Source organism: Lissotriton helveticus, chromosome 1_1, assembly GCF_964261635.1.
Source record: "Lissotriton helveticus chromosome 1_1, aLisHel1.1, whole genome shotgun sequence".
Lineage (NCBI taxonomy): Eukaryota > Metazoa > Chordata > Amphibia > Caudata > Salamandridae > Lissotriton > Lissotriton helveticus.
Window position 1 is genome coordinate 537153040 of NC_136057.1, and position 25692 is coordinate 537178731.

The 25692-nt window shown below is 44.1% G+C and overlaps 1 protein-coding gene across 7 annotated transcripts in view; it reads right to left on the reverse strand.

Moving 5' to 3' along the window:
- The window catches only part of EPS8 (EGFR pathway substrate 8, signaling adaptor), a 1030589-nt gene that overhangs the window by 546270 nt on the left and 458627 nt on the right, over positions 1-25692 (reverse strand). For all 7 annotated transcript variants that reach the window (XM_078674027.1, XM_078674024.1, XM_078674021.1 and 4 more), the window contains one exon: positions 5906-5967. In XM_078674027.1, the coding sequence (XP_078530153.1) occupies positions 5906-5967 (62 nt within the window). The remainder of the gene's footprint in view (positions 1-5905; positions 5968-25692) is intronic.

Genomic DNA, 25692 nt, shown 5'->3' on the forward strand with positions numbered 1-25692 from the left:
ACAGCAAGGATCACGTGTTGATGGTCAACGTCAAAAGATACAGGAAAGTCTAGTAAACGGACAGAGCTTTAAAATGCCTTTGCCAAAGTTCAGCCTCTTAATAATGTTCAGAAGGACGGTTACATATGCCTATTACATCCAAGTCAATCTGTAAAGGGTTCAGAAAAGGAATGGGGTCAATAAAATGTTATGTTTGGTTAAGTTGAACATTTTCCTTTTTGCCATAACGTTGGCTGGATATAGAAAGCTGAAAGTCTCAAATGTATCAAATTTCAGTTTTTTCCTCAAGAGCAGTGTAACCACCGGATATTTTAGAAAAGAAGGAACTGAGTGACTGAGCAATGTTAAGTTAAAAGCATTACAAATATTAACCGAGTGAGATGGATACAATATCTGGTTGAACCTCTGGTGGACAAGAATTACGTAAGGAACCTCAAGATTGATTCTTGGCAGAAAAGTTTATTTTCTTACTGGTCAATATCTGGCTCAATCGTGATTTAGAAATTAACTTGGCACTCTGGGCAGCCTTGCAAAACAATCCTAAATCACACTATGTGAAGTACCTAAATGCCTCTCTGAAAATCACCAAGATGACAGACGTCTGGCAAAGGAAACTACCAGTATTATCATTCAAGCAGATTGTGAAAAAAGAAGCCAACTTGCACTCGTTGATTGCAGATAAAACAACCTTAAGACGACGTGCACACGCATGGATGGTTTTTCAATCGTATACAAGGCTGGAGCCAGCACCTTACCTAGGTCTTGCTTTCCCTCCCCATTTAAAATCAAAGTACTTGAATCTACGCATGGGGAAATTGCCCACAAATGCCGACAAACCTGATTGGAAGACCCCGGGCCCTAAGGATTGTAACCTGTGTGGAGCAGCAGTTCAAGATTCCATACACCTGATATGTATCTGCCCGGTGTTAGAGTGCGATCGCCGGAGTTTACTCGGGAGCAAGTTTAATGAAAAAAGGCAATCGCACCTGGCGCTCAGCAATACTAAACGTTTTTGACTCAGTTGATCCACAATTCATTTGTCAAATAATCAAAGTGTAACCAATTTTGAGAATCTAATGGAAGGATAATATAGGTTACAGTTATAATTCAGTAATTTACTCTTGGTTCTGATCCACAATTCACTTGTCAAATAATTACATTTGTAATCAATTTTGAGAATGTATTGAAAGGACAATAAGATTACAGTTACAATTCAGCAAGTTTGATATGGTTTAAAAAAATGTTTTTAAAAATGTTTTTAAAAATGTGGCATGAACAACTTACATCTACTGTATTATAGCACGTGAAGGAATGCATTTTATGTTTTGGAATATTGTAACGGTTTTAATTAATTAACTATACAATAAAGATTTTTCTATTATTACTGGTCAACGTCTAATAGTATGAAAGAAACTAAATCTGAAAAAGGACATCTTCATAATAGGCCATATAGGGATTTCATTTTGACGGAGACGTGCATATAGATAGCTTGGGTCTTACAACTGAAGGTGACCTCTAAACTAGACTATGGCAATGACATTCTCACCAGCACACCAAAATCCCACCTAGCCAGTGCTTAATTGAAGCTGGTTGTTTTCGGTGCTCGCCACCGGCACTTAATTGTCAAAACCGGCACCTGTGGCACTGTGCCAAAGGTGACGCTGTCTGAGATGACCACAACAGTTAAATATTAATTCAGTATACATAAAAAAAATCACTATTACCTGCAACCCAAGCCATTCTTATAGCTCTGGGGGCCTGGAATAGTACGAAATGTTACACCTCTAAGAGTGTGATAGTTAGTGTTGTTGTTACTATAATTGGCAGTGCAGATAGGGGCAATGTGTTGTGCAAGCTGCAGTGGCCTCCTGAGGAGAACCGAGGCACTTGTTTTCAAAAACATATTAAGCACTGAACCTAGGTCCCATGAAGGCCACACGAATTGAAACTGCAAGACTCGAGTCAGGGGAACAATGCTATGACCACATCGCTCCCACACTATCTAGGATAGAATGGCTCCCAATCGAAGCAAAGATGCATCTTTAAGATAGCCTGCAACACACAAAGCACATCCGAAGGTATTTTGCAGTTTGTCAATGAACAAACTAACACGACCAGGAAGAAAATGCTCACCACTTAGCTCCAAAACACTACTACTGGCTTGTTACTTGATTCAAGATAGAAAATTCATGCACATGCTCCTGGAAACACACCCAGAATCGGGAACTCCTTTCCTCCGGAGATACATACAAACCCATCCACAGGAAACTTTAAGAACAGTGTCAGAAACAATGTAAATCAGGCAGAAATACATTCACCATAACTATATTCCTCTTATTACATTAACCACCAGGTGTAATTTTAAAGTCTAACTACAGGTGGTATCGTGCGTTTCAGAGCCTCTTAACATGTACAGAACGATCCATGAAACATCAAAAACTATTGTGACTACCAATGTTGGTGGGTACATTGTATTGTATATTGTACAGTGCTGTGATACCCTTGGGTCATGTACATGCTGTATAAAACTCTCAAATAAATGTTTACACATTTGCTGTCAAGGAGTATCTACTTGTAGATAACAAGCATTTGCAATGCAAATTGGTCTCGCAGTTGAGAGAGAGGTATTGGCGATGTAAATGACATTTTCTTTTACCTATGTGATTTGGATTGGAGTGTAGTGGATGTGTGTGGAGTGGAATTACATGGGTTGGATTGGAATTGTTAGTTGTGGAATTGTGTGGAGTGGATGTCTGTAGTGAAATTATGTGGCATGAAGTCATCATAGCCTGTTTTGCCCCAGTAAATGCCGTCCGTGAGCATGCAGTTTAGCAGTGTGCCGGATCCTTAACCATCTGAAGCCCTTCTACCAGGTGTATGTAGTGAGTGCCTCTTGATCTTTAGGCCATGCTATCTGTGGGGTGTCCAGGCCTGATGGGAAAGGAGTAAACGGGTCAAGGCTACATATTTTTTAGAGAGCCTCCCAGAATGTTTACCTTTCTTTTCCAAAAACTGAGCTTTCATACAAATGGCTTTGCCAACTTTGATCCAGAGAAAAGAAATGTTTCTGCAATCGGTGTTAGCAGAAATCATTTGCGCATGCCAAGGTTTGAGTAGATCTACATTATTTTTTCTTCCTTTCCATTAATTGTAGCGCTACACGCACAAAGCTAAAAAAAAAAATTTTTTAAATACAAATACTAGAACCCAAAGTAAAGAACACACAATTGGGCGAACAACCAGATACCTGACACTGAGTAAGTGACTCCTCATCGCCTGCGCCCCCTTACCTTCCCTGATTGTGGATTTCATGGGTTGGCAAACAACCGCAGAGCTCTTAAGTGCTCCACGTCTATACTGGAGCAGCGAATATAGTGCCATGGTTTTACTATGCATTCTTGTACTGGTAATGCTGCCCGCCCCATGTGAAATCGAGGCTGGAAATCCCACAATGCAAAGAAAACGTATGGACTGAATGCATTGGTCACGCATGGGCAGAGCTCTGCAAGCGAGATTATAATGTAGCAATAGTAGCCTGTCCCTACACAGCTAAAATTGTGCTCGAACTAGGCACCTGTATTCTTAATTAATTTCAAAGTTCTGTTTTATCAACAAACACCCACGGAGGACACCATACAACTTAGTAAAATCAGGTCAACATTGATCCACTTTAGGAAAATAATAATTTACTATAGATTAACTTAACATACTGTTGCCCTATCAATTAGGTCCGTTTCAGTGGCACTGAATGTTACATTTTTAGCGAGATAACATTTCATGAGACAGAGTTGCCTCCAGCCACAAGCTACAATAAGTACTGCACTACTCGCAAAACATACACGGTAGGGACGGGTTCAGCTAAACAAGACACTTTTCACAGACCAGAAGTATAGATTTGGGCTAAACAACTTTGTGTTATCCACTGTTGTGCGCTTTTGCAGAGTCTGGGGGTCTGTCTCTGCAGGTGGGTTGAAAAACATAAATTTAATGTCTTTAATTGAGCCATTTGCACACTTCACCTGCCGCTCTTAATTAGGCCTCAGGGCCAGACACTATGGCTGCTACGCTATCGGATGAGGCTATGGACAGCCCATATACTCGGCCTACACGCCATACAACATATCTGAACCCCAAAATCAAGGCGGGTGGCTGGAGGCAGTGGGGTTATCTTGCCTCTTATGCTGACACCGGTGAGTACTTCGACATGTACCGGAGTGCACAGCTTGAGGCCATCTTGTCTCAGGTGAATCCCAACCTGACCCTGCGCATGGCTAACACCCAGGATGTCGGGTGCAAGTGGACCCCCGGCAGGATGCCTCAGTGCAGTGCTCGCTGGGGCCCGCACACTGTCCTGTAGGAGGCAGAGCGTGCACAGCACGGCTAAGGACTCCTGCACACACCGCTTCTACAAATAGCTTAAGAGGGTCCATGCCACACCCGCGGCCAAGGTCAGACCGCACAGCCACCCGTCTCTTCTCTCACCAGTCTGCACTGAATGCAGCGATACTCTCATTCCTTCTTGCAGGTGCATGATATGGGGCCCACCGGCAACTGCTGCAAGCTATCCTGGAATCACGGCCGATTCCCTTTCCTTTTAACGGCGCATCCGCAGCCTGAGCAGGCCCGGATCGGGCCGCCCCTACAACCGCAGTAAAGTCAGAGCAGCAGTGCCTCCTGTTACCTCTCTCTTCCGGGCCGCACTACTGCTAGTCTTCTCTCTGGGGCAGGTGGCCCTTGCCCACAGCGCCTAATCCTTGCGGTAGACCGGGCCACGACGCCTGGTGCTCCCCAGGCCTCAGGATGCAACACCAATTGCCCAGTCTCTTACCGGGTGACCCGCTCGTAGCGCCTTCTTCTGCTTCATGTCTCCACACCGAGTGGTGCAACGTGCGTTTTCCTCTGTTGTCGATCCCCACTCGCGCAGTCGACGCATCCGCCTCACGAGTGAGACAGCAGGCTCCACCAAGCTGTGCGTCTCAAGTCGGGGTCCGATGTCTGGTTCCAAGCGCTCAGGCAATTGAAGCCCTACCGGAGTGCTACTTTGACAGGGATACTTAAGAACACGCACCGTGTAACAAGAGAAGTAAAGGGGCCAATAGCTATGGGAGGTGACAAATGATGGCTTCGCCGTCATGAGGAGGGACTAACAAGCCTCAAAATGAATCAGAAGACCGCATTTACAGGAGGACAAAGACATAAGCCAATGGGCGGAGCTTCCACGAAGCTTCATTCGGTACTGTATACTGCATGCCTCACAAAGTGAGCAGTGCCTGCGCGCTGCCGCTATAGGCTCTACTTAAAAACAGTAAGATTCCTAGGCTTATTTTGAGAATGTCCAACCCCGGAATAATAGTCTCTGAAATTTGTGAAGCATAATAAGATTGTCTTGTTACATGCAGCCCTCTTGTAAAAGTCTAAATGGTTTAGATATTTAGATAATCTGTATTGGAATCATTGATGTACAGTTGCTACCATTGATTTCTTTAAGATGTACTACACAAGGTAGTGAAGAAAGTTTCAATGCTTATTTCAACTAACCAAATAAACAATTTCACTAAATTGTTCTAAAATGCACACAATTCATCCATAAAACCCAAGATATGTAATCTACATAACTGTAATAGAAACAAGAAAACATAGCTTTGATTATGGGTATTTAGGCTTACCAATTAGAAATTGAGATTACAAGAGTAGTTATGTGATTGTCTTCACTTCAATTGAATTGTACTGAACACAGAAGATCATGACCTGCAGAACTGTATTAATTTAAAGTCACAGTTGGATTTCAGTACTTTCAGCAAATATGCAAACTAAAAAGGAAAGCTATTAATGCAACAACAGGGAAGAATCCAATAGAAATATGCCAAGAGTTAACTTGGCAAGAGGCACATAAAACAAACCTTACCATAAAGAGCTTTTGCACTAGGTTTGGAGCCATGATCCTTGTCAGAGGAGTTGTCAAAGCCACTGCAATGAAATACAAAACTCATCAGTAACTCACATACGAACTCTTATACATTTCTTGATTTCACACCTTCCTTACATGATTAAGTTATTATTATTATTATTATTATTAATTGATTTTATTCAGCGCAACAGCTACCCGCAGGTTTCCCGGCGCTATAAAACGCTAAAAGCAGAGATAAGCATATAACCGGTGCAGACAGTCTATTGGTTAAAAAGCCAGGTCTTTAAGTCCCTGCGGAACTTCTGGTACTGAGGTTCGATACGCAACGAGAAAGGCATAGAGTTCCAAAGTACTGGGACCAAATAGGAAAAGGATCGCCCCCCCCCATCCTAGTTTTTTTGATCCTCGGAACTTGAAAGTTATGTTGGTTTGCAGATCGAAGGGATCGTGAGGGACGATATTGATGCACTAGCGCCTGAAGGTAGTGTGGTGCTATTCCTACATTAATCCTATGCATATAGCAGAGGGTTTTGAACTTAATGCGATTCTCAATCTTCAACCAATGGAGATCGCGTAATGCAGCTGAAGCTGAGGTTCTTGCTGTGAGATTGCAGAGCATTCTGGCGGCAGCATTTTGGACTATTTGTAGCCTGTGTAACACCTCCTTTCCCACTCCTAGATACAGAACGTTACCGTAGTCAAGCCTAGATGTAATAAGTGCTTGGACTACCGTTCTTTGAGTGGGCAAAGTAAGCATCCAGAGTATTTTTTTCAGCCATTTCAATATGACAAAACAAACAGAGGCTACTTTTCCCGCTTGCTGCCTCATGTTTAGTTGGTCATCAACCATAAAACCAAGGTTCCGGGCAAATTGTACCGGAGTTGGGGGGTGCCCCATTTGGGGGGCCAGTGTTGGGGGCCCCAAAGGGTTTTATCTTTGCCAAAAAGCAGAAGGTCCGTTTTATCCCCATTAAGCTTCAATTTGTTGTTATGCATCCAGTTTTCAATGCTTGTCAATCCTGATCTTAGCAAAGAGGTGTTATTATTTGAATTGGTTGAGAGAGAGTAGATAAGCTGGGTATCATCGGCGTAAGAATACACCGTGAGCCCTGCTTGCTCTGCAATGGCCGCCAACAGGCTAATATAAATATTAAAAAGCAAGGGGCTCAATATTGAGCCCTGAGGAACTCCGTATTGTGACCCATGAACTTCTGATTTAGAGGAGGCAGAGAAAACCTGGAAAGTCCGATTTGTCAGAAAACTAGCTAGCCACTTTAGGGCCAAGCCCGTGATACCGCATGATTGGAGGGTGTCTAAGAGGATAGGGTGCGAGAAAGTATCGAATGCGGCACTTGAATCAAGAATAATAAGTGCCACAGTTTCACCTCTATCCACTTGACAACAGATATTATCCGTAACACCCAGTAGTGTGGACTCAGTGGAAAAGCCTGTGCGACATCCAGACTGAGAGTCATGTAGGAGATTATATGTCTCAATAAATTGAACCAACTGGGCGTTAATATGTTTCTCCAGAATTTTTGAGAAAATAGGTAAAAGGGAAATAGGCGGAAATTAGATAGTATTTCCGGATCCAAGTTCGTTTTCTTTAACAGGGGCATAACCATAGCATGTTTCCAGGCTGGTGGCACTTCAGCTTCCCTTAGGGAGGAGTTTAATAGTTGCATAATTAAATTAGTTTTTGAGGAGCTTAGGGTTTGTAAGACTGACGGGGGAAACAAATCATTAGGAGAACCAGATTTAACGCTATTCAGGGTTTTACAAAAGGAGGTAGTGTCAAATTGGACCCAGTGATCAAGGACAACCGTGTTGTGGTTGGAGACATCCATTTTATTTAGGATAGATTGTTTAGAGGGAGAGGGTACTCCTGAAACCTGTTTTTCAATGCGGTATAAATAGTATTGATCTTTGAGATGAACAAAACAGCTAGATTGTTACAGTGTTTAACATCCAGGCATGGGGGCTTAGGCTGACATGTGGCTCCAGAAAGCTCCTTAACTACTTTGAAAAGTGTTATTGGGCAATTTTGAGCTTCTTGGATGGTACACCTAGCATGTTCTGCCCGGGCATTTCGGCAAAGTAGATGATAATTATTCAAAGCTAATGTATACCGTGTTTTTATTTTAGGGTCGAACAACTTCCGCCATTGCCTCTCTAAATTTTTTACACTTCGTTTTTTCGTTTTTAAGGGCCTCAGAGAACCAAGGGGCAGGGGCATAGTGATAACTGTTGGCCTTTCTATTGGACAGAGGAAGACATGTGTCGATAGATGAGCTTAGCCAAGAGTGCATGATCGCTTCTTCATTCAAGGTGGTAATTGAATCGACTGGTCTCGTATTTTCAAGAAGTGAATTGAGTTTTGTTATATCCAGATTTTTCCAATTTCTACCTTTAACCTGTCCTGATTGTAAAATGTATCCATTTCTGCTGCTGTTGAATTTGAAATTCGACCAAAAAGTGGTCGGACCAGAGGACAGGGATTGCCGGTTTGCACAGGACAGTGTCAAGATTAGAGAAAATTGGGTCAAGCAGGTTTCCTGCCTTATGGGTAGGCCCTGAGTTGGGGAGAGTGATATTTAGAGATGCTAAGTCCGCTATAAAGTAAGTATTAATTGATTGTGTCAAGTCATTCAAATGAAGGTTTAGGTCACCCACTAATATAAAATTTGGGGCTTGAAGCATAAGCGGGGCAATGTGATCCGGAAAAGATGCAGCCCAAGCATTAGCTGAACCTGGAGGACGATATAGCAGTACACCTGAAAGTGTGAAATTTGGTGGAAGACAAAGTTTAAATAGACCAGCTTCACATTCAAAAAGATCGAGATTGCTCCACTTACATTTATATTTATTCTTGTAAATGATTGCAATCCCGCCTCCTTCTTTACCCACCCGATTTTATTTAATTACTGTGCAAACCACTTATAATCACTAAAGCTGTTTCTATTTACTTTCTAGCAAGCTGCCAGTATCACATGCCATATTATATTTAATGTACGTAACTTTTCCTACTTCTCAGACCTCATCTTCTGTAAGTTATTTTCCAGAAATGATCTTAGTACAATAGTCTTAGTTGAGAGTAATCAGAAGTGGTCACATGAGAAAATAAAAATAGTCCCAATGTTAATATTTAAGTAACTTTTTCCTATCAAGTTCTATCCCATTTGCAACTATCAACCACTGATTACCAGGCAGAACATCCCAGAAGAAAGTTCTAATTTTCAACTGATGTTTCAGACAAAAGGGAAGCACTGATGTGTTTAGTTATGGTGAAGTGCCCAGTGATTTCTTAAGGTAAAGCTACCCAGTAGCTTTTATTTCCTTTAGTGGTGCAGTAAACAATCTAAGTTTCCATGCACAGAGAGCAATCCACTGATACTGACGTACAACACGGGGCCCACCTCCGCTTCACACTGTGTAGCACTGTAATGAATTGGCCAAAAGGCGGTTAGTGGACCCAGAGAGACTAAACTACTACACAACAGGATATTTATATGTATGAGTGCCACCTTATCTCATGAAGAAATAGAGTAGGAAGCAAAAAGTCCAAGCTTTAATTATTCTCTGGGCTGATGTGAAGGACACTAAGTGTTCATGTTCTTATTCAAATTGTTAAATTAATGGAAATAATCTGTCTCAAAGAGGTTTGAAATGGGCAATAAGTGCTAGCCAACGTAAGGCATCATTTTCTGAATACGATAACTAAGAAGATTAACTGAGCATTAATAGCATAACCCGAGCCTCTAACTCACAATAATATTTACTTTGTTATGTTATGTTAATTGGCTCTTCTATAGCGCAACGGCTACTCGCAATGGAGTGTCCCGGCGCTTTGGCGAAGAGGACCTTTATTGGAAAGGAAACATAACTGAGAATAAAAGACATCACAATTCATAAGTAAAAAGCCAGGTTTTTAATGCCTTTCTAAAAGACAACAGGCTAGGGGCCTGTCTAAGAGCAATAGGAAGTTCATTCCAAGCGCGTGGGGCCAGGTAATGGAACGAGCGCCCCCCTTGTCTAGTTCGTTTGATGGATGGAACGAACATTTTGGACAAGGAGGCAGAACGAAGAGCTCTGCTCGGTGTATAAAGAGCAAGACGCTTTCTAATATACCTGGGGCCCGAGTCATGAAGGGCCTTATAGGTTAGCGTCAAACTTTTAAACAGCACCCTTTTGGCTATAGGGAGCCAGTGCAATTCCTTCAGCAAGTTGGAGGCGCTAGCTCGTCTAGGGAGACCATAGATAGCCCTAGCAGCTGAATTTTGCACAACCTGAAGTCTCCTTACAAGATATTTAGGAAGGCCTAAATAAAGGGCATTAGCATAGTCCAGGCGCGACCCTACCAGTGCCTGGACAATAACCCTTCGATGGTTCACGGAAATCAAAGGGAGGAATTTCCTGAGCATCCGCAGGATACCGAAACATTTCCCTGCAAGACAGGCTATTTGAGGTCCAAAAGTCAACTCATTGTCAACAATGATGCCAAGATTTTTGGCCTTGGTACTAGCATTGGCAGGAGGGAAAAGATCCTGAGGCCACCAACTTTTCCAGTTTGGTTCAGAGACACACCCGAAAAAAAGCAGCTCCGATTTGTCGGAGTTGCACTTCAGGCCGTGTCTTTTGAACCAATCAAAGACTGCTTCTAAGCAGCCTCTGATACGGGTCCCATCAAACACCTCGTTCTTATTCTGAGTGAACAAGAGCTGGGTGTCATCAGCGTAAGACACGATCTGAGCGCCAAACGACTCCGCAACCTCTGCAAGGGGGGCCATAAAGATGTTAAAAAGCAGGGGACTAAGAATAGACCCCTGAGGGACCCCCACTTCCAGGGCTGACATAGCTGCGGATGAGGTGGCGCCCAGATCGTTTGTCGACGACTGGCTAGAAATGATTTAAGCCAGTTCCACACCGTCCCCCTAAGACCACAGTCCCAGAGTCGAATTAGGAGGGTGTCATGGGGAACGGTGTCGAACGCCGCCGACAAGTCTAACATGACCAACATGGCCTTGCCTCCCAAGTCTAAAACCTCTCTAATGGCGGTGGTGACTTCCAGTAATGCGGTCTCTGTGCTGTAATTCGCACGAAACCCAGATTGAGTACTATGCAACAAGTTGTTATTCTCGATGAAGTCAGAGATAGATCGGTGCACATGTCTTTCCGCCACCTTCGCCAGAGCGGGGAGGAGAGAAATAGGCCTATAGTTGGCATGTATGATGGGATCCAGAGTTGGTTTTTTGATTAATGGAAGAATAAGAGCGCTCTTCCAAGCCTGAGGAACAATGCCAGTAGACAATGAGGAATTCAGAATGGAATTAATGGGACTATTTAGCACAGAGGCTATTTTGTTGAGACAAGAGACCGGGCAAGGATCTAGAGGGGAGCCCGATTTCAAGCCTGTCAAGTGGTCTAATGAAGCAGCAAGGCTTAACTGCGGGAATTCCCAGAGAGTGGGGTTTACAGAAGAAAAAGCATCAGGATCAACAACCCGAGGCTGTTTGGAATGAGTCGCAAGGTCGGCTTGAATGGTGGTAATTTTATCAACAAAATAATGAGCAAGTTCATTCATTCAGCCAAGATTCTGAATGGCACTGAACAGAGATGGCTAAAGATGGAGAAGTGAAGTCTCTAACGATTTTAAAAATCTCCTTACAGGAATTATCCGATTCGTCTATCCGACGTTCAAAATAGGATTTTTTTTCGCTCCAAATCAGCTTATGATAGAATTTGGTCAGATCTTTTTTCTCTCTCGCGAGGGTTGTAGTCTTTCCTCCAAGTTCTTTCTGCTCTCTTGCAATTTTGACGAGCTTCTCTAAGCGTAGATGAAAACCAAGGAGCAGAAGAACGTTTATTTCCAGGATTGACGGCTTTCTCAGGCACGAGATCCGCCAATATGGTTGTGAACCATTCCGTAAAGAGAGGTAGGTCAGTTTCCACATTACCGGACAAAGTACAAGGTGAACGTGCCAAAGCCTGGAGTAACATATCACTAGATAACAGGTGAAAAGGCCTAGACAAACGTTTAGCAGAGGTAGCGGGGTTCGATCTGGCGGAAAAGACACTAGAAAGACTAAAGGTGATTAGGAAATGGTCCGACCATAATACAGGTTGAGGGACAAGTGCGTTAATCGGAACAGTAGAAAAAACTTGGTCCAAAATATGGCCCTTGTTATGTGTGGAATCATGAATGAATGGAGTGAATCCTAATGTTGCAGTAACCTCCATAAGTTTCGTCGTGTCGGGATTTGCAGCCTCGTCCATGTGTATATTTAAATCGCCCAGAAGTAGACAATGTTTAGATTTAAGACATGGAACCGCAAGAGCAATCTGTAGCTCATCCACGAAAGAGCCTAAAGGACCAGGGGTACGATATGCCAGAATGCCGGTACAAGCATAATGAGGAGACAAATGAAGAGTGAAACCAAGCGCCTCGGTGTTCTGAATATTGTCTACCGGAAAGGTAGTGCAGTGCAACTGGTTGTTGACTATGATAGCTACACCGCCCCCGCGCCCAGATGTTCTATCTCTCCTAATGATGGAGTAATTAGGTGGGATGGCGTTGGCTAAGTCTGGAGCCGAGGTGTCACTCAGCCATGTCTCAGTGAGAAAAAGGCAGGATATATCGGAGTTCTCAAGCAAATTCCATATATCTAGGGCGTGACAGCCTAGGGAACGTGTATTGAGAAGTAGACAGGTAATAGTAGTCTCCGGATAAGTATGTTTTGGTCTATTATATAAAGGGGCTCGCCAGCCACAGACCTGACACCCTTTTCTTAAAGCCCGGTGGCCCGGAAAAACCGAATGGCAGCGCCCTATCGGAGGACGAAGATCGGAAAGGGTCTCTGAAGAATAAAAGTAACACATTATTAAAACTAATAGTAGTACAATACCAGCCAAAAGAACGAGCTTGCCAGCCGTCCTGCCCCGTCTGCTGCCGGAACGCTGACGGACGCAGACGGGCAGGACTCTGGCACGACTCAGGCGCAGGGAAGGCGCCACCTTGCGCGTCCCCGCTGCGCGTTGAAAAAGTGGAGCTTTAAGTAGGCCGGCGGAAGTAAAGAGAACCAGGCGCCACGACCCGCACCAATATGGCGGCGTCAGGCTTCGATGGTTACACCAATATGGCGCTCCCTCACCACCCCAGAACCGGGCCCGCAAAACAGCGGTGCAAAGGTAATATTTTAACGTGCAAGTGAGGGGCCAGGAGAAGCGCTAAGGCACACAAGATAGATTTGTTTTAAAATCACAAATGCCAAAGAAAAATACAACGCTATGCAAGCAGTTTTAAAATCACCGCGTGAGCGCAGAATCGCGCAGTCCTTAAGCGCAGAATACACAGCCTAACCTTACAGGCACCTAATTGCCAAGGAAAATCGTCAAGCAACTCCTTTCATGACATATGCATTGCATGAGAGGATGTTCGGATGATTGCAGTGTGTTGCTCTGCAACTGTGCTTTAGCTTGACACATGAAAATTGGCAGCATTGAAAAACTATCTTCTATTAGCACCTGGTTAATAAGTCCTGCTGCAGATCAGTGCTCTTGATCGTGGTCAGGTTAAATGAAGCAGGCTACGATACAGGGCACATGAAGCATGGGAATATCATGTTCAGAAGTCATAAGTCTTTGTTTGATATTTAAATTATTTTGGGAGTGGCACAAGGTGAGGAAAGATAATCACTATGTTTTTTATCAGCCAATTTGTAAGTCATTGTCAACTAGTGAGACTCCTGTTAACATTTTATTAGACTAGCCAGCAGAAAAGAACAGGCGTTTGTTACATAGTGCTTTAGCATCAGAAACTGAATTTAGAACTACATGTATAAAACAGACCACCTGCATATGTTGAACATTAGGCAAAGATCATTATACTCTTAGATTGTTGCATTTTATTTTGTCCTACTTTGACAACAGCCTGTTGATGGAGTTATTTGAAGGAGCTACTGAAGTTAAATGAAAGCTTTAAAGTAGATTAGAATCTACGGCATGAGAATTTGGAAGAGAGAATGCGTACGGAGGCTCCTACCAATAGCAGAGCTCACTCTGCAAGGTACCAACAATTACGGATTGGCCTTTAAGACCATTACCTCCTGCTAATTCCTGTGATAATAGATTTACATCTCTGCGTTTCTCTCATTGTCCTTGTGCTGCAGATGCGGTAGGATATCTACACAAAGAACTTGCAGGAACACTAAGTTGAACTACATATTGAGCTATGAAATGAGAATCAAAGTATCTCCAGGGTGAGAAACCCACAATAAATGTGGTGAACAGTTGAGTTTTTATAGACTAAAGTCTGACAGAGTGCTATAGTGCATCTAACAAAGTATGTGTTATGGATAAGAGCCTATGTAAAAGGTTCCATTGTAGCTGAAGTGGGCTTCGGCAGACAACCTTTACCACGTTATGACTTCAGAAGCTTTCAGTAGATTCATCTTGTAGGAATATGGAAATTAACTTCATGCATGCTCGTTGAGGGTAAACACTTCTTTTTATAAAACCTTGGGGTATATTATCAAGGGGTTTTATCTCCGCTTTTTTGGCTTTAAAAGCCAAGAAAGCGGAGATAAAATTATCTCCCTATTACCAAGCTGTCGCTAACACCAGTTAGCGATAGCTAATAGGAGATAGCGACCATCATGGGCCCCACTTTGCATGTCAGTGATATTTATCACTAATGATATGCAAAGTGGGCGTGCCAAGATGTTAGCGACTGGAAACAGTCGCTAACATCGCTATCTCCTATTACCAACTTTTGGAGATATTTGCGCTAAGGGCGAATATCTCCAAAAGCTAACACCTGCCCTGAGCAGTTCTTAGCCATGTTATCCAATGGGAGGTGGATAACATGGCTAAGAGCATTTGCTCGATAATGCATGAATACCGCTGACTTTTCAGCGATATTCATGCATTGCGGGCGTTTTTTATCGCATTTGCGATAAACCTTGCTAATAGCAAGGTTTATCTGCGATAAAAATCGCCGATGTGCGGCGATAATTTTTGTCTCTAAACAAGTTAGAGACAAAAATTATCGCTAGTTGTTGATAATATACCCCCTTGTGTTTTCCATTTAAAAAATTCACACCTTATTTGACATTCATTATTTTTCATACGCAGTGGTCTATCTTTGATACCATGCAGAATCTCACTATTGAAGCAGTTCTGTCTCTCAGACAGAAGAGACAGCCTTCTGTTAGTATAAAAATGCACACCCACCCCACGGTGGCATGCTTCATTATTGGGTTCCTCCTTACACCCTAAATCAAATGTGTTTATGTTATTTGTATACTGTGTTCATCACCCATGAGGATTTTCAGGGGCTTTGCAGGTTGGTGGGTAGCTGTAAGCCTGGTCAGATTATTTGAAGAAAACACAAGGAGATGATGGACGGAGCGCTGAAACTTTCCACTCAGTCCCAGTCACAGATCTGGGTTGAATCCATCACCGTTCCTTAGCCCACTCTGCCACCCCAGTTCAGACCCAGCCATATGCAAATCCGTCTTGACCCTCTGCCTCATGGGAACAGTCCAGCCCGAACTGCCAAGGCAGGTCTTTCCTGAACCGGAAACTAGCATCCTGGAACCAGTTTCAGGGTAACACCCTTCATCAGCCAGGCTAGCTTGAATCCAGTCGCAAAGTGAGCAAGGGACTCTCGTCTGGGCATACCTGCCAACTTAGGGCGAACAAAGGAAAAAAAAGGAGATGATGGACGGCGCGCTGAAACGTTTCATACACTCACTCCCGGTCACAGATCTGGGTTGAATCTATCCTCGTTCTTTAGCTCACTTCGCCACCCCAGTTCAGACCCAGCCATATGTAAATCAGTCTTGACCCTGTGCCTCATGGGACAGCGCCTGTTTCATCACTGCCGCATCCACCCAGCACGTCTGGATTTTTGACGCATCGCAATTGTGCGCCAAGTTCTTCATCGACGTTGCCCCACAGTAACTTCCCTTGACAGTAAGTAACCAAGGCTAATTCCCACCTGGACAAGGATTGTAAATGCGTCTCTGTCACAAGGCACAATCCCAGACTGCCTAAAAGCAGTGCAGGTAACACTTATACTAAAAAAACTAACGCAGATAAAACTGCCCTCAATAATTTCCGCCCTTTCTCCAACATCCTCACATTAGCCAAACTACTTGAAAAGTGCATGCAATTCCAACTCTGTGCTCACATAAATAATTTCCAACTCCTAGACCAACATCAATCCGGCATCAGGAAGGGTCACAGTCCCGAATTGGCTCTCACGCATGTTATGCATGACATCTTAAAAATGTTAGACCAAAATGATTCCTGACTTTTAATACTCCTTGACCTTTCTTCTGCTTTCGCTACGGTTAATTACAACTTTCTACACATTTTGAAGATCAGGATGGGTTTCTCAGTTGGGTGTTACAATGGTTCTCATCCTTCCTTCACCACAGATCACAAAGAATCAAGGCTAAACCACTCTCTCTCGCAGCCCTCTATAATACTCATGGGAGTCCCTCAAGGGTCCGCCCTATTTCCTATCCTCTTAAACCTTTTCTTGGAACCACTAGCTAACTCTCTAAATTCCACAAACATTCTCTTCCATATGTACGTGGATGACACCCAACTCTATTTAAAAATCTCTTCCCCGGACAACCTCATTTCACTCAACACGACCCTAATTACTACGCAAAATTAGTTAACGGAGAACCATCTACTGCTCAACACTTACAAAATTGAATTCCTTTTCATCTCTCCCCCTAACCACATTCCAAAGCTCGAACCTTGGTGAATCACCTCACTACCTTCAATTGCACCCCTCTCATCATAGACTCAGCCAAATCTCTCGGAACCACCCTGGACAAACACCTGAATATGAAAAATCATTTTAGCAATGTGTGTAAGGGTGCTAATCTCTGGATGAGGACACTCCGAAACATCAAGCCATTCCTTCCACAAAAGGACTTCAAGCAGGTGATTCAAGCATTGGTCCTGCCGAGGCTGGACTACGGCAGCGCTACTCTCTGTGGACTTCCCAAATACACTCTGGCTCCCCTATGGGCATCACTGAACGCTATGGCCTGACTGGTCACTGGTACCAAATGAAGTGAGCACATATCCCCAATCCTAAAATCTCTTAAATGGTTAACCTATGAAGCTCAAATTCATTTAAAGATTGTTATTCTAGCGCACAAAGCCCTGCATTTCAAAACTCCCAGGTACCTAGTGCAATTGCTTTAACTATCCTCCAGTGGGAGAGCTTCAAGAAGCGCTACCACTCTCCTCCTGTAACCACCCATCCTTAGCAAAAAGAGAACCGGTCTCTGGGCCTTCTCCGCCGAAGCCCCAAGGATTTGGAACTCTCTTCCACCGGAAGTATGCAGAATCTCCTCAACGACTGCTTTCAAGCCGGAAGCCAAAAGACTCTTAATGAACACATTTTTACCTTAACTTGGCCCAGAATCATTTGCTCGAGCTCATTGTTCCTACAACCATTGTCCTCTCATGTGATGCTGCCCTTCTTTACCGCATTGTGTATCCCCTTTCGTAGCCCGTTATATTCACGCTTATCGTATCACTCTCCTTGATTCTCTGGGTTAAGAAACAAGCGAGTATTCCTATTGTGTATTCCTACTGAATGTCGATATTAGATCTATGCTCTTCTTTTCCGCAGTATGTACCCCCTTCATAGTCTGTTACATTCCAGTCTAGATTTATCTGCTTAGGATTTTCGTGATTATATGTCTGCACTTATGCATATATTCCTGTTGTGTAATCTTTTCCTGTTGGAGATATTGGAATCATGTCCTTCCTTCCATAGTAAAGCGCTCTGATATCCTTCGGGATCACGTTCGCGCTATATAAAACTTTATAAATAAAAATAAATAAATAAAGGCATCACCTCCACTGCGCTGCAGTAAGGAGCAGATGCATCACCTCCCCTGGCAGTAAGGAACAGATGCATCACATCCCCTAGGACTAAGGTACCGATGCTTCACTTTGCTTTTCCAGCGCCTCACATCCCCTGCGCCTGTTTACATCTTTGATTTTGACGCATCCCAGGTACTTCATGATAAAAGTGACTGAAATATTTTTAATTTTTTAAAAGTGATAACTTTGCTAGTGTATGTTGGATTTTTCTTGTTTTAACGAGGAGAGTGAGTCGCAGAGGTCTTGCGAGGGTGTGATGTCGTCGTTGCAGGCGCTGGGGTTGGAGAGCTCTTTCACGATGCTGAAGAGTTCCTTGCTGTTGTGGGTGTTGTTGTCCAGACGTTCTTTGAATGTTGTCCTTTTGGTGGTGCGGATCAGCTGGTGGTGTTTGTGGGTGGCATTCTTGAGGGCTGTCATGTTTTCTGTTGTCTGGTCGTAGCGCCAGGCTCTCTCGAGGGTGCGGCAGGTTTTCTTGGAATTTTTGAGGTCGTTGGTGAACCACGAGGCTTTCTTGCTGCCAAGTCTGCTGGGAGGGTTCTTCAGTGGTGCGAGGTCATCGGCGCAGTTGGTGAGCCACTGTGTGAGGTTGCAGGCTGCTTCGGTGGGGTCCTTCGTGTTGGTGGGAGCGTTCTGGCTGAGGGAGGTGGTGTGTTGGTTGGAGGTGATCTTGCTCCAGCTTCTGCGGGGAACCTGTTGCGGGTGGCGGTGGGTCGTGGTTCTCCTGAAGTTGAAGTGGACGCAGCTGTAATCTGTCCAGTGTAGTCCGGTGGAGTAGCTGAAGGCGATGTGCTTGCTGGAGGAGAAGATGGGGTCTAGCGTGTGGCCGGCGAAGTGGGTGGGTGTGTTCACCAGTTGCTAGAGTCAGAGGTTGGCGAGGTTGTCCAGCAGGGCAGCGGTGTTGCTGTCATTGTTGTTCTCCAGGTGGAAGTTGAGGTCCCCTAGTAGGATGTGGTCTGAGGAGGTTAGGGCGTGTGGCTGACGAAGTCTGCGATGGCTTCGCTGAATTGTGTGCAGGGTCCCGGTGGTCTGTAGATGAGAGTGCCTCTGAGGGTGGTCTTGGGGTCGGTGTGTATCTGGAAGTGAAGGTGCTCGGTGGCGGCGAGGGTGTCGTCGTAGTTGGTCGTGATTCGAATGGTGTTTCTGTGGACGATGGCGATGCCTCCTCTGGGCGTGGTCCAGGCGCGGACGGGCGCAGACGGGCTTGCCTTTGGCACGCCAGCGGCGGGGCCGCTGCGCGGCCACTTCGTGGTCTGCATAAGAGTGTTGACGGGAGGGAGGAGCAGCTGGGTGGCGGGAGCGGGGGATGCGAATGGAGTGTCAGGGGGGCGGGCCGCAGGGAGGCAGCGGCGGGAAAAGTGCAGTGAGGGGGCCTGGTTCAGCAGCGGCTGAGACCCGGAGCAGGCGGAGGCAGCAAGCGGGCAGACCAGGTCACCTTGGCAGCAGGAGACCGGGGTGAGCAGGCGGCAGCGGCGTGGGGGCGACCTAACCTGAAAGCACACTCACTCATTCACTTTGCTCGATACACAGTGCAAAGGATATCAGGCAGGTCCGTATCGGACGTGCTGACACACATACACACTCAGCACCGCAATGTGGTGCAAATTATACCCAGCAGGTCAATTGATAGCACATTGCAGACCCTATGGCAAAAGCCTCCCTCCAGCTCACCCAGGCAATCCTAAGCCCACAGATGGAAGATAACCAGCCCTCCCCCTGGATACTAGGCTGCATCTGGCCGAAATCACACTTAATCAGGATCCCAGGGAAGCAGGTGGGGGTAGGTAGCAGGGCTAATTAGGAGGCAGTTGTCACAAGGATGCTTGGCACCCACTCTAAGTTTTCCCACAGGATGCAGAGCAGAAGCGGATTGAGGGCAATAGTTGGGTCACTCAAGAGGGTTTCACAAGGGCCTGCCGGCACTAGTCCAGGTCTGCAAAGCACAAGAGGGGTCAAGTAGTCTCTTGGCCGACTTGCGATCGCTCTCGGAAGTGTTCCTTCAACCCAGACAGTCACTCTCACTACCCAAGTCTGAGCCGGGCAATACTACATGGAAACACAACGTTGTCAGGGGCCAGGTGAGAAGAGGGCAGTTGGTCTTCCGCGCTGAGGGTCAGAAATTGAACAATTGCTGAATGGGGAATGCAGCAGGGGAGCCTCTTGGAAGAAACAGGCACCCTGTCAGGTACACATCAATCAGAGTCACACCCAGGCCATCCGGGGGCAACATCTGGCACGTGTTAATCAGGGCCGCACCGGACCATTTCGGTCACACAATGAAGACTTACAAATTGGCCCCCTTTTTTGAATCAGTTTCCCATTGGTCCAGATATATTGACGACATCTTTTTTATCTGGACCAATGGGAAAGATTCTCTTCTGGAATTCTTGGAATGGATTAATTTAACTGATGACAATCTTAAATTCACCGCTCAGTATAGTACCGACCAGGTAGAATTTCTTGATTTGATAATAAGAGAAAATGATTTTAAATTAGAAGTGGATTTGTTTACAAAACCCACAGCACGTAACACCTTGCTTCATTTTAATAGTTTCCATCCGAAGAGCCAGCGTGAAAGCATCCCCTTTTCTCAATTCCTCAGGGTGTGCAGAAATTGTACGAATCTCGCAGATTACGATAGACAGGCCACTATAATGAGAAAGAAGTTCTTGGAACGTGGATATCCACATAGGCTTGTGAGAAGTTCGTACAAAAGAGCACGCTTTTACGACCGCGAGGCCTTGTTGACACCTAAAGCCATGCCGCCTAAAGATCAACTTGTCTGCATCACCACCCATTCTACCATGAATGAACGTGTGAGGCAGATTATTAATGCCAGTTGGCATATACTAAATTGTAACCCCAACTCCGAGAAGATACTTGTTAAACCTATGTTTGAGCATAAAAAGAATAAAAACCTAAAGGACAAAATTGTACATTCTAGATTCAGGACAACACAGACAAAAAATAATTTCAGCCAAAGATCTCTACTGAATGATATTCCAGTACGAGGAACAGTCAAGTGTTCCTCCTGCAAATCTTGCAATAATATCATTGGAGGAGCTGAATTTATACATAATGGTTTTTCCTTTAAGGCCAACGATATCTGGAATTGCAAAACGACAAATGTGGTTTATTTTATTTCCTGCATTTGCGGCCTTGGCTATGTTGGAGAAACCTGTAGGTCCATTCAGACACGGTTAACTGAACACAGATCAGCCATCAGGACAAAAAAACTGACAGCACCTCTAGTGAAACATTTCCTAGAAAAGAATCACGGCCCTGAGGACTTCCAATGGCGCATCCTTGAGAAAATAAGAACTCCAGATGGCAAAGGGGGATGCGCCATTAGGAAGAAAAGGGAAGTCTACTGGATGTTTGTTCTTAATACTTTTAAGAAGGGATTGAATAACGATATTCCGTGGGAGAATGCGATATTTTGATCAACTTATCACATCAATAATTGTGAATCATGACTCGTCTCCCTGACCTAAGTATTAAGACCAGACTGCCCTCTACTAGTCAAAGTCGTTGGGCGATCATATTCGTGATCTATGATCCCCTTTACTAGGAGCGAGATATGATACACTTTGCCAGTAATGTGGAGGACCGCAATAATCTATTACTGACGTCGAGTTCCTTACATTTACATAGTAGGTTGATGTATTTTTGAAATATTTTTTATTTTTTATTTTTGTTTTACTTTACCATTATCGTTAATATTAATTGAGGAATGATAATTTAATTATCTATATAGTTGCAATGTTTTTGGTCTATTAAGTGTCTGTAACAATAAACACACTACCCAAAAACGAGCCTCCCCTGAATCGTCACCTTTTTAGATACTGGCGCTTTAAGAACCCTAGGCAGGTAACCATGTGACTAACCATAGAATAGTTTTATAGGAAGTCAGCCGTCAATGCCGTTGATACCTTCCTAACGGTCGTAGGACGCCAGCCCTCAGGACATCAACCTGCCTATTCGGCGCTTTCCATCTACAAACGCCGTCTATAGCCCTGCCAATCAATTTTATCACCGGTAAGGAGCGGATTTACAAAGTATGCCACGGGACTACCATGGATTGTATCCAGGTTATTTGTGGCTTTTCCTTATGGGGATAATTTAGTGTATATTAACATAATTTGTATTTTATTATATTTTTTGAAATACAGATTTACTTGAAAAAACAAGGCAGGAAGTCCCCGACCTGACGATCGTTTACAACCCCTGACATGAAAGATTAACGTGCGGGTGGAGAATACAATTGCGTTGTGCTTTTTTTAAATAGTAAGTGTCAATCTTCCATAAACCACAAGCTTGCTATAAACAGTCTAGGTCGTTCGTTTCGTATTTAATAATGAACAGACTCTGACCTTCCAATTGTGGGGTTGTGTTTTACATCTGTAGGCTCGGTGAAGAAGAAAACTTTCTTAACCAGATTGAAAGTGAATTTTATTCGAAGTTGGCTACACATCACGTGGCTCTAGGATCCTTTACGAGTATTGTTTGGTAAGCGCAGTTGTTGCTACATAGGAAATGAAATATGCCGCTCTCTATCAGCTAATAAGATCACAGTTACAACAGATTTTGATAGCGTTTATCTCCTTCATTTAGGATATAACACTTAATATAGAATACTTGCGAATCTTGATGTCCGCTTTGGAAGCCGACATCTGATAACCATTTTGCGGATATCAAAGTAAAATACTGGGTAAGTATAATTAGTGTCTATACTAAAATAAATGTAGGAAATAGGGAAAATAATTTTTTTAATAAAATATAAAAAAATGACGAGTTATCATTCACAGGATTTATGTTATTTGACCTACCTGTGACATTATATGTTTTAAGTTTATAAACCGCATGTTATAATATAGATTGGCTCATGTAAGTCAAAATGACCAACAGTAGTCAACATTAGGACGACCATTTAGGACATATACATCCGATATTGTGGGTGTTTTATGCCGAGTATTAGCATTATCATAAACCCCTTTGTCAGCAAGGTTAATATGTGGCAACTGCTCGAATATGTAAATATTATTGCTGCTCTATGTTTAAATGAATATTACATGATATGAATTAGCTGGGAGTTATGAGTGTGTTTATCTTTCCCAACAAAAGGGAGATGGAAATTAGAATTAATAATTTCTCTCCTAAATTTTTGTCGAACGCTAAAATGCTTTGTAAATTTTTAAATTATGATGTTAGTGTAAATAATTGATTGTACTTTATGTTGATGTATTTCAGAAATGTTTATGTGGCTCCTGATGAAGGCGTTGGTCTAAACGCCGAAACGCGCGTCGAGAAAGTATAATTTGCCACGTTTTACTTTTTCTTCCTCCTCTTCTTTTTATTGATTGTCTTAACATGTATTAATTTTATGATAAATTTTGATTGTCAACTGTTATTGATATGTTTATGGTTTTTATATAAATCTTTTTTTGTTATTATCATTGTTTAATCTGTTTAAAACCTGTCTATATTTGTATGGTCATTATATGTTTTTTAATTCTATAAAGATTATTATTAAAAAGGAAATATACTTTTATAATTGCCTTGTTCTGGTGTTCGATAAAATAATTTCTCCCAGCCTTAATAATATGGTTATGACATTGTACACATGATTAATTTCCCTGTTCCTGAAATCATCAAATTTTCAACAGGGGGTCCTTGTTGCTTACACTATATAGACTTACAAATTCCATACATCCCTGGAAATGAGGAACAATGCCCGGTGTGAATTGAAGTGGGTCGCACCAGACAATTCCTTTCACACACACCGGCACCAGTTTAGCAATGTCTCAAGAGGTAGAATAAGACACTTCTATGCTTACGCCCCCACCTTTGAGGGTCGCGACCTGTGAATCCACGCGCATACAGTCAGCATGTTGCACACGAGAGATAAGGCACCATCGACAAATGCGGGATCCATGCTGGATCCTGCAACCGGGAAATCCGCTCACCACCAACAAGGCACCTATGCATGTTGAGGTTCCAATGATGCAGGAGCCACAAGCCTTAGATGCGGGCAAGAATTCTGGGGCTCCCCACAAGGCATTCCTGTCTCCATGCACAATTCTAAGTTACACGTTCACACTGCGCTACCAGTTGGGATCCAGCAGAAAATGGTGGCACTTAAAAAGGCACCACTCCCCAAGTATCTTAAGTAGACAGTGTGTGTCCCATGTGGGAGATCTTTGATGTCCATGAGACCTCCAAAAGAACAGGGAGCAAGCCCTTGGGGAGCACACAAGAGTAGCCCTTGACCCCTGGTCTTTCGCTTCTCCCCCACTGCCGCTGATTAGCTACATGGGTGTGTGGCCTCGCTCACAGCCCCATAGCTGCCAGTTCCAGACTGCTCTCTTCAGGTTCGGTGACCACTCCCTGGTACTCTCGCCCATATTATTCAGGTGCATCTGTGCAATGATTGGAAAATAACAAATAACAAACAATTGTTGTTTTCTGATATTTATTCTGGTTTACTTTGTTATTTTAGTAATTTCTGGTACTTATTTTGCTATTGGCCATTTGTATTTTTAAATTCCCTTGGGTGCTTTCTCTCCCATTAACTGCGTAATTCTTCGGCTGTTTTTCTCACTCATGCCGTTTGCCGTTTCCCTGATCACCGCCGTCCTGCTGCCCTGCCAGCCCTTCTCATCTCCCAAGACTACTAAAAGAGGCAACTGCATGGCTGCGTGCAGAAGGTGTGCCACTGGTGCACCGTAGCACCAGGAATTCAGGCCCTCTGTACTCCCAGAGTTATTCCGCCGCTGACCTTTTGGCCCTGGACCTTGGATGCAGCAACTGATGTCTCATCATCTCGCTCCACACTGGGTCCCTTCACCTGCCCCTGCTGCCATTTCACAACCACTCCAGCATTCCCCACCATTGCAGCAACTAATGCCATGCCAGCCCCGAAGGCCCAGGCACCCCTGAAACAACTCATCTGCCTCCTTATCAAAGCCACATTGCTCTGCAAACATACCATGAAAGTCTAGGACATTATCTCCACCCTCGACCCAAACGTGACCTTCATCACAGAGACCGGGCTCACCCCCGCTTCAACCCCTGACATCGCCACAGCAACACCCACCGGCTACAAGAAGAAACACCAAAACCACACCAACAGACACGGAGGCCGCATCACAATCGTTCACAAGGAATCAATCACCTGCACCATTTCCAACGACAAAACTATGCTGATCACGGAACACACGAATTCCCAGTTCCACACCAATGATAACACCACTATATAAGAGGCATCCTTGCATACAGCCCACCAAGAAAATCACCCGGCCTCAGTGACACCATCACGGAATTCATCTTCCGGCTCACCATCGAATCCAAACACTACGTCTTTCTGGGAGAGCACAACTTCCGCCTAGACGACCCCATTGACACCAACTCCATTGAATTCCTGGAAATATTGGACAACGGACGAAAGCATCTGGTCACTGACCACACACACAAAGCAGGATGCATGCAGGACCCCATTTTCATGTCCAGCAATAGAATCAGTTACAGTCAAACCTCGGGACTCACCTGGTCGGACCACACCATCATAAACTTCACCATAGCCAGATCTGCCCGCACCACCCCCAAACTCCACAGCGCCCCCTTCTACAGCTGGTCCAAAGTCACTCAACAACAATGGACTGATGCCCTCAGCATCTCACAGCTGTGGGCATCTCCAGAACCGCGCCGGAGACATGGAATTCCTTACCGTTGCAGCTCCGTCTTGAAACTAATCAAGACATTTCGTAAAGCCCTAAAAACATGGCTTTTCTAAAAACACTGTTTCTGACCTGGCTCCCAGCTAGCGCTATGAGACCTACGGGTGATATAGGCGCTTAATAAAAACCAATACA